Source organism: Zingiber officinale, chromosome 8A (genome assembly GCF_018446385.1).
Source record: "Zingiber officinale cultivar Zhangliang chromosome 8A, Zo_v1.1, whole genome shotgun sequence".
NCBI classification, from domain to species: Eukaryota; Viridiplantae; Streptophyta; class Magnoliopsida; order Zingiberales; family Zingiberaceae; genus Zingiber; species Zingiber officinale.
This window is the reverse complement of record NC_056000.1, coordinates 75,788,005-75,798,194: the sequence shown is the minus strand read 5'-3', so window position 1 is coordinate 75,798,194 and position 10,190 is coordinate 75,788,005. Positions and strand designations below refer to the sequence as shown.

The 10,190-nt window shown below is 39.5% G+C and overlaps 1 protein-coding gene across 1 annotated transcript; it reads left to right on the top strand.

Moving 5' to 3' along the window:
* Nucleotides 1–5,610: 5,610 nt before the first annotated feature.
* Nucleotides 5,611–9,555, top strand: LOC122009596. Its single transcript, XM_042565812.1, has 6 exons — nt 5,611–6,076; nt 7,488–7,605; nt 8,573–8,709; nt 8,873–8,935; nt 9,045–9,119; nt 9,226–9,555. The coding sequence occupies exons 1-6, from the start codon at nt 5,897–5,899 to the stop codon at nt 9,295–9,297; spliced, it is 645 nt and encodes a 214-aa protein (XP_042421746.1). The 5' UTR covers nt 5,611–5,896; the 3' UTR covers nt 9,298–9,555.
* Nucleotides 9,556–10,190: the final 635 nt, after the last annotated feature.

Here is a 10,190-nt window from a genome sequence, read left to right as displayed (position 1 = left end):
TACCCCGAGTTAGTTTTGATATGGTCAACAGAATTAGAGTTAGGTCCTGTTATGTTTTGATACCCTGTGTCTGAATGTACAAGAACTTAGGAGCACAGAAGGTCGAGCGAAAGACACAGCTAATGAGAAAGATGACATGGGAGAGAGTTGACGAGCTCTGTGCGTCCGAGGGATGAGCTACTGCGGAAGAGTATGCTGGTGACCGAGAAGGAGGCGTGCGACATTTTCGAGGGACGAGAAGCTAGAGTGGAAGGTTGCTCGAGAAGGCCAGAAAATGGATTCGGATGAGCCCTATTTCGGATGGTCGAAATCACCCAGTGAGCAGAGTACGCTGGTGGATGAAAAGAAAGCGTGCGGTGGTTCCAAGGGACGAGAAGTCGGAGTAGAAGGTTGCTCGAGAAGGCCGGGAAATGGGTTCGGGTAAGCCCTATTTCGGACGGCCGAAATCACCCCAAGCAAGCAGAGCTAGAGCGAGAACCCGAACTGAAAAGTCAACAAGCATGATTTTGGTGACCAAAAAAAATATTGAAATGCATGCTGTCGTGATCTGTTACCTCGTGGATAAAATTTTATCCACCCCAGAAGCCTGGAACCCTTCCAAGTGCCTTGATCAGAGCTATAAATACAACCATAATTCCAGAAGTTAAACAGAACACTTGTAAACAATCCTAATTGAGTTTATCTTTGTAATTGTGAGCTTTAATTGCTATAAGAGACTTCTCCGCTTGAAAAAGATATTAGTGAGCTTTCAACGTCTTAGATTAGCAATCCCCTGATTGCAAGCCAAGTAAAATCTCTATGCCTTGTTTTCTCTTTTTAATTAGTTTCCGAATTCCTTTTATGCAAGTGTTTATGTTAATAGAGTTGTAAGTTTCAAAAAAGGTGTTTGCTTTTGGATTTCAGACTGTTCACCCCCCTTTTCCCCCTTTAGCTGGCCACAAGGGACCAACACCATATAGCTGCACGCTTAGCAATACTCAGTTGTTTGGCCGGATAAGCCAATCAGGGATGAGATGCTCATGATATCTATTTATTGTCCACTTGGTTAGCATAGCACCAAGGAGCCACTGATAAGGAAACAAAGATGAAGTCAGCTGAGAGACACTGAACAGATGGTCGCGTATGTATTTTGAGGCATAGGTCGTCTGGTTGGTTAAGTCAACTCCCAACTTTGGGTTATCAGCAAGGTACGCTTAAGCATTTAGCATCTACTTAAGCCCTGCTAGCATGAACTTGTACACGAAACTAAACACAATGCATACAAGGTTCCAACAGAAGCAAGAAATATTTACATCAAGATAACTTAAAGTTTTTACAATTCTTGGTTGTTGTATGCCTGAGAAAAAAGGTTTTTCTAAGAGCACTAAATAAAATCTAAGCAAAATATGGGAAGACATCATTTGAAATATCTTCTAGAATCTTTTGACGGCTAATGAAGTTCTTAGGGAGGTCCATGGTCGGCTGCCTGAAGCTACTTTATGTCACCTTCCGCCCTGTAGCCAAATATTTTTGAAGTTCATTGACCGAGAAGAGTGTTGAACTCTATAGAATGCAGATAGGCCACTCTATAGGCCTCAAGCCGCTCAGCTTCTCCCGCCCTGTAGTTAGTCAATTCGGCTTTTAATGCTTCCATCTTGACATCCTTATTACCTAGGGTATGCTGCTTCTCCCCGAGTTGTGCGTCCTTAGTGGCCAGCTAGACATCTTTATCACCCAGAGGCTTCTATTTCTCCTCGAGTTGCAGATCTCTCATGGTCAGCTTAGTTGTTTTGGCTACTAGCTCGAAGGAATGGTTGGTCTTTATCTCTTTTAGCTACAAAGAAAGGGCTTTGGCCTCAATATTCTTCCGATCTAGGTCCTTTATAGCCCTTACTTTGCAGGCATTCTCAGATTTTAGGTGGGACTCAATAGTTTGAATCTTCTTTTGATGTTTTCCCATGGAGGTTGCTTGGGTGAGTCCCCTTTCTTCTCCTCAAGGAGGACTCATTCAGCCCGTCGTCTCGATCTTCTAGATCCTTCAGATAAGCCAATTCTTCATGGAGCCACTCTAAAGGAGATTGGGAAGGCCCCATTTCCACAACAGAATCTTTCAGGGTGCGGTAGGCACAACTGATCTTCGTCGTCTTTTTACATAAGGTTAGCCCTTACACCCAGAACTAAAGAAAAGGAAAGATTAGGGATAGTGAAAAAGAGAAAAGGAAAAATAATTTAAAAATTGTACCCCGGTTACATTTTGGGAGAAGCGGTCAGCTAGCTCTTTAGGAGTCTGTTCGGTCACTTGTGCCACGCTATCGACCGGGGACCCTTCATCTTTATGAGGTGCTGAGGGGCGAGGGGTTCAGATGCAGATCCATTTATGAGAAGGTAGCCTAAGTGTAGTGCTGACCTTCCGAGACTGAGGCCCGTACAAAGATGACTTGGTTCTAGGCATGGAGGAAATCTTAGATGCGAGGCCCTCTTTTCGAGGAGGTCGAGAAGAGATTGGTGATGCAGCAATGGGGTCGGTTTGTGTAGAAGGGTATGTTGGTGTCTAAGTGGAAGGAGCAGGCTCAGAAGGATCGGCCTCGTGCATAGGAGGTGATGGTGCTGAACTCTCCCCTCGTTTGGATGGTGGACGAGGGAAAGGCATAGTGGGGGAAGTTGGAGGTGCGGGTGCATCCGATCGACGTCTCTTGCAACTAATGCGCGGAGGCACATCGGACGTGTTGGACACAAAAGGGACTATCTCAGGAACCATGGAAGGTCGAGGAAGTGGCAACTCTTCTATGTTAGTCATTGCATCACTGCTCACAACTCGGCTGGTTCCCTCCTCGCCGATCAACCCCTTGGGTGAGCCAATCGACAAAGCATTGTAGAAGGCTAGCTCGGCTTCTGCACGCTCATTCATTTCAGCGTCGTCCAATCGGGTGGAATTAGACAAGCACGCCTTCCACATTGTTTCAACTATAAAATAGTAAAAGAAAATTAGTTAGATGTAACATCAAAAGAGTGTTGAATTTCTTACCAAAATTGTCGGCCAGCTTGGATCGGATGGAACTGAGACCAAAGATATACAAGGCGTCCTTGAGAAGCATCTTGTGTATGTTGAACTTTAAGCCAGTCAGAGTCCTCAAAGCCAAGGTATACTCAACCACGTCACGATACTTGAATAGCTCCGGCGCAGGAGGTCTCTATCTGCCAGTCGGTTGGGAATAATATTGGAGGGATCGATTGAATGTAGAAATAGTGGGACTTCCAACCTTTGATGGAAGAAGACATCTTGTTGAAAAAAACATAAGACACTCGGGCTTGGAAGAGAAAGATGCCCGATTCGAATTTCTTAGGATAATAAACATAGTGGAAGATGTAGGGGCATAGATGAACACGGTACAGGTGGAATAGAATCACAACCTCATACAACAACCTAATGGAGTTAGGGGGCAGCTATGAGAGAGGAATGTGAAAATAGCGAGAAATTTTAGAGAAGAAGAGGTGTAAGGGAAAACGGAGACCGACCAAAATTTGGTCCTTGAAAAGAGTAATTTACCCAACCAGGGGAAGGTTAGGACTATCTTGACCCAAAAGTATGATTATATGGTGGTCGGCAAGAAGCTCAAAGGTGAGGTAAATCTGATCCCCGCCCCCTCTATTGAAATCCGAGACAATAGAGGTATACCATAGACCAAGAATGGGTACAGAGGAGATGGAGAATGAAAAGGGAGCAGAGGAGATGGGAAAAGAGACTTACAATGAAGAGAAAGCGAAACCCCTAGGCAAGCACAAGTCACAACAAGAAGGGTCGAGGAAGAAGAAGAAATCATGGAGAAGAATGAAAAATGTATAAGAGTTGAAAGAAATGTTCAAAACCTTAAAACCCCTAATGAGGCTTTGCTAGCATCGTTTGATCGGGAATAGAAAGAGAGAGGAGATTATCGGAGCCATTGAATTTGAACCATCAAAGGTCGCATCGAAGTTCCATAGTAGCCTGTCATTTCTGATATTCTTTTTACAGGAAGATGCCATATGGCAGAAAAGTACGGTCTGCATTTATTAGAGATGGGCGATGGTAATCATGCTTATATATAAAATGTGTGTCTATCACACTAAGCATTAATGGTGAATGATGCAACCTGTTCTCGATGTGTGAGTATGGACAGGGGAGAATGATGCTAACCCTAATCTGATGACTAGTCAAGAACCGAGCATTTGATCGGGGAACAAGAAACATAAAAATACAGAAGTTTCTAGTCAGTCGAGCTTGCAACCTCCTTAGACTAGACTTGAAGGGGAGACTTGAAATCTCACCCATTGATAAGTCAAAGAAATAAATACTAGATATATGTGTGTGTTATTATATCAGGATTAAGAGCACACACTTCCATAATAACAAAGGTCTTGTTCTTTTATTCAGTCAGTATAAAAAGAGCTTACCTTAAATGGTCCTGCTCAATACACTCAGAGTATACTAGTGTAATTTTATAGTTAAGACAAACTAATATCAAATTATACTATAACTATTCCAATTTTTTATTCCTTTCCATCTTAGTCGTGAGCTACTGTTTATAATTTATAAGGAATTGATAACATGATTTTCTGTGTGTGACACCGCACACCATATTATCTACAATATAAATTAATTGAACAACTACACTTAGCATATAAATATAGACATTTGATCAATGTGATTCTTTATTTCAAAATAAAATATTTACAAAAGCTAGACTTTTAGTATATACTCTAACAGCTACATACGTGCCACACATGGGCAGATGTTAGGTGGCATGTGACATGATGATGTGACATACAACATGGAGCATGGTATGTTACATGACATCACCTTTGGATGAAGGGTATGACTGTGCACTTGTTAGGTGCTGATGACATAGATGAGCGATCTATGATGAATGACGAAGACTTAGAGACTGATTAAAGCTTACTCCCACTTGGTTTGTAGGAAAGGAAAGTTATTGACTAAAGTACACTTGACGAGAGGATTTATTGATATATATGATAATGAAGATACATATGTGAGTACTTATATATTATACCTTAGATTCTCACAGATATGATACTTTGTTATATATATATATCTAGGAACGACCTATGATCTATGATGAATGACGAAAACTTAGAGATTGGTCAAAGCTTATCCCCACTTGATTTGTATGAAAGGTAAGTTATTGACTAAAGTACATTTGATAAAGAATGTACGCATATGTATAAGAATGGAGATACATATGTGACTACTTTATATATATATATATATATATATATATATATATATATATATATATATATATAGAGAGAGAGAGAGAGAGAGAGGAGAGAGAATTAATTAAAATTAAAATAGAATGATTTTAATCAAATGAAAATAATTTAACCAAGTTAAAAAAAATAGTTTAATATAATAATAATAATATTGATTATAATAATTGTTGCTTATATAGTATTTTTAGAATAAAAAATATGATAAATATTACTGAGGACCATATGGTCATTTGAGATATTATTTAATAGCACGACGGGTGGTCTCCGTAAGGAACTGTTATCCTCGAATCCGAGGCGTGGCGGGCCCCTCCCGCACTAGCAACGACACGCTGCCGCCGTGTCATTTATTGGTCGTCAAATGGGTGTCGGGATCCATCGACCCGGAAGAGACGCGCACAAAATTGCTGTGTTAGAAAAGACGAGCAACGGAGTAGCAAAGCAAACGCAGTCGTTACTCCGCTTCCCCCTCTCTCTCTCACTCACTCACTCACAAATCATGCTCGTTTTTCCTCTAAATTTTGGCTTCATGAATTGATTGTCGCGCCGCAATGCTTGATCTACTGTTCCGATTTGGTGCCGCGTCCTGATTCGAGCGATTTGTCGGAGTGCTTTTGGGTGGATAATTAGGTCGGAGGGAAGGGGCGGGGGGATGCCGGGAATGAGCGGCGGATGCCAGCAGAGCTTCGGGGAGAACAGTGAAGAGGATCTTGCGCTGCTGCCGAGGCACACCAAGGTGGTGGTGACCGGAAACAACCGCACCAAGTCGGTGCTTGTCGGCCTCCATGGCGTCGTGAAGAAGGCTGTCGGCCTCGGCGGATGGCATTGGCTGGTAAATTGCATTCCTTTGAGTACCATCACCGTTGGACTTTATGCTTCTTGTTGCAAAATTTGTGCTGTTGAAAATGAATTCTTGTAACCATTGACGTCGATTTTAGGGTTTAGTCCGGTACTATTGGGTGTTTCATTTTTCTTTGGAAACAATCGCGCAATGGGGGTTCAATTTGGAGGTTCGAATATCCAGATGGGTGTGTTTCTTCTGTCGTTTTCCATGGACAGGAAAAAGGTTGTTTGATAGCATGGATGCTGATATAGCATGATCATTTGATCTTTTTTGCTTCTTTCCCCCGACGTTTGTGGTTGCATTTATGTGATGTTTGATACATATTACTGATAAGTAAAGTAATTCAGTGCATGAACTATCTTAATATAGTGAAAAATGGTATTTACCTTCAACAATTTTTTTCACTGGAATTATCAACCACAAGATAATCTATTTCCTGGATCGAAGATCTTCCTAATATACTACTGTACATGTCATGAACTTCTGATTGATAATGTTTGCTATATAAATCAGATTAAGTAGGAGGCAGAGTTAATTGTATCTCAGTTTTTTTTAGCATAGTAAGCTTGTCCATAAAATGTTGTAAATATTTACAGATTCTTCCTTCACTGGATCTAGAGTCCAGAAACTCTTTCATATTCTCTTCTTCAAATGGCATTTAATTTCAAAGCCTAGGCAATTGTACTTATATTAAGAACTGAATGAATTCCTATATGTCAAATTTGAACTTATTGTTTTGTTGCTTATTTTTTATGTCACTTGTTAAATTTATCATTCTTCAGTATGGAGTTTAAATTTGTTTGTTTTGTACATTGTTATCTGCCTCGTTCTAGCGTTGAATATGAATATTATTCCTATTGCTGTCCAAGTTTTAGTTTTCAGAGGAACCAACCTTTAAAGAATCCTTTCCTACATACCACAATCTGATTCTACTTTCTAACCTATTTAATTTGCACGATGTGATTTTAGGCATAGTGTAACATAGATGTGGAAATGCTGACATGACTAAAAGATTATCAGATTTGTTCGGTTGATGTACAAGGATCGATTGTCATTACTTGAGAAATTTTTAATGCTCGGATGACACTCATATTTCTGTAGTGGATAGATAACATATTCAGCTTATTCTGGGTTGTTGCTTCCTTTTACAAACATGGCCAAAATACTGTTCTCAAGCCTGATTGTTAATTCAATGCATTTATCTCATTTTCATTGGATGAAATACTGAGGCTATGTGTTAAATCCATGCTGATTCCTTTTTTTATTTCATGCATGAATATATTGTAAATTGTTAATGATTGTTCTCATGTTAGGTTTCCATTTACATTATTTTGGCTAACATAGGGTTAGCCTCAGTGATGCTAGCATATGATTTCTATTCCAACTTTGAAAATTACAGGTCCTTACTAATGGCATTGAAGTGAAACTGCAAAGAAATGCCCTTAGCGTTGTTGAGGCTCCCACTGGACATGAGGAAGATGATGAGACTGAATGTGAATGGAATGGATCAGATATGGGTAAGATTTTTGTTGGGTGTCTGAAGTTAATTATCTGACTTAAAACCTCTTTGCCCAGTATCGACAAATGTATATGATCAGATCGTTGTAATAAGTTCTTTTCTCAAATTTCTCTTCAAGGAGCTGGTAGCACTAGCTCACACTCTGCTTGCAAAGGGATTAGTTATTACTGAAAACCATTTTGGAATCAAGTTCAAATTCCATTTTAACCATTTATCTTTAAAAGAAAGTGAGTCCACTTCATTTGCAAACAGCAAAAAAAAGCTCATTGCCTTTCGCAAGTTTATTTTTTCTTCAGTTGGGTATGTCTAACCTTTTCCCTTGTCCCTGTTACTTGATTCTTTATGCTTTGTACAGGAGAACTTTTCTGTCGCAAAGTGATGGGGTAGTCTATCTGTTGTAGGAGTAAGATTTTCTGAACTCTATTTGCTAGACTGATTTTGGAGAACAGGGATTTTCTGCTTCTCATATTAGTTAACATGCCCTTTAGCTAATCTGGATGAACATTTATGCACCATAAATTGTGAAAAGAAACTCAGTCATGCGATTATGAAAAATGATATGCTCAAGGAAAAAAACTCAAGGAAAAGCTCAAGGATAGACACATAAAGTGATGGGGCCCACAAAAAGTGAAATGGTGGGCCATGACTTTATGTGTCTATCCTTGAGCTTTTCCTTGAGTTTTTTTCCTTGAGCATATCATTGCTCTGCGATTATCGTATAGGCATCTCTAATGTTGATTTTTGTAGTTTATTTGGTCACTTAAAAATGCAGTATCCAAGCTTCTGAAAGTGATGCTTATGTTGGTACATCATAATAGCAATGCTACTTTCTTTCAAAAAACATAAATGTTGTGCAGCAGGACATTTTTTTGCACAAGCATCTTATGCAGATTTTATCAGATCTAAAAGGTTCTCAATTTTTTTACGTTGGTGGAACATAATTTTACTAGGATAACATTTTGCAGCATCAGGTGATATGAAAACAACAAAGCCACACAAGATGAGGGCTAGACATCACAAGGGATCTTCTAACAAATCTTTCAGTCGATCTCATTCTTGTGATTCACACAAGGGATCTGTTTCATCTTCTAGGGGTACACTGGTAAAACTCACTAACAGATACTTCCTGAAATGTGTGCTTGTCATGTGCATTACGAATTTTGTCCTTTGGGTTGTAAGGTTATTTGAACCTTACAGTCAAGATGCATGTTATATTACACTCTCTGATACATCTTAAGAAGAGATGGTTTATGTGCTTGGCGCAGACAGTTGACCTGAGCAAACTAGAGACAAGGGCATTATGGAGATATTGGCATCATTTTAATCTTGTATGTTTCAAAACTATGCAGAGTTGATTGTTCTCGGTACCTTTTCAGTTAGATGATGGTTTAGTATTTTCTAACTTTTAAAAAAAAAAAATCTATGTCCATGTATCAGCATCAGGTTGGTGCATGTCGTAAACCCTCTAAAGAGCAGCTAGTTGATATAGTCCAGAGGCATTTTATGTCACAGGTAACCTTTTGCATATCACTTCACTTCTATACCCTTAGACTTAATGCAAGAGAATTCAGTATGACAATGCTCTCTGAACCCAATTGCTTGTTGATTGCCCATGAAGCAATTGGATGAGTTGCAGGTTATTATCGGCTTTGTTCATGCTGCAAAGAGATTGAAGATGCTCTATTCTTGACCCAGATAGACCGTGCACACTAACAAGTTGGCATCATCCTGTGTTGTTTGTAGCCAACATTGTGTAACATATGTAACATGAGTCTGAAAGTTGGAACTAATTGGTTATTAGTTGTGTTTCTAGAAATGTACTTAACGTGAGGATTACAGTATGGCCATTTTGCTTCTGACATTTACTGTGATGCAAAGAAATGGCAAGTTCTTCTATGTATCCCTTTAGAGGAGACTTCTCAAGTAATGGTAAATTATGTTTCTATAATAATAAGAACAGTGGAGTGTTATAAAAGCTGATGGAAGCCTCATGTAGAAACTAGACCTTTGTGATGAGTGCTGCAAACATCCTGGCCAGTGGCTGGTTGAAGTATCAGGAGTCGACATGTTGCTGGTGAACCACATGAATGCCAAGATCGAGCAACAGGAAGTTGGTACACAAGTGACGAAGCAGAGAGTTAAAAAGGTCCCCAACTGGAGGGAGATCCATGTGCCAGTACCAAAACTGCCTCGTCTTTTCCTTCAAAACATATTTGGTAGGACTTCTTTTACCAAATACATGTTATGGAAGGGCAGAATGAATCAATGGTGAAGGTTGGGGATCCATGAACTGTCTGCTGAATGGCATATGAAAACAACTCGATCACTTAATAGTAAGCCTTTTTGTCTCCATGGAAATTTTCTTGGTTGTGTAATGATTATGAATACAACTTTCCTTGAGCATAAATTTTGATTTACTAATATCAAATGGTCCAAAGTTAAAATGGTCAAATCTCATGTGTTAGCTCCATACTTCATCTAAGCACCAAAAGTTATTATCATCCTTTTCATCTTCTTTGATTTGTAACAACAAAATTGACTCTTCAATTTTTTGATTGTCACTGATAAGATTAACTTTTTCTT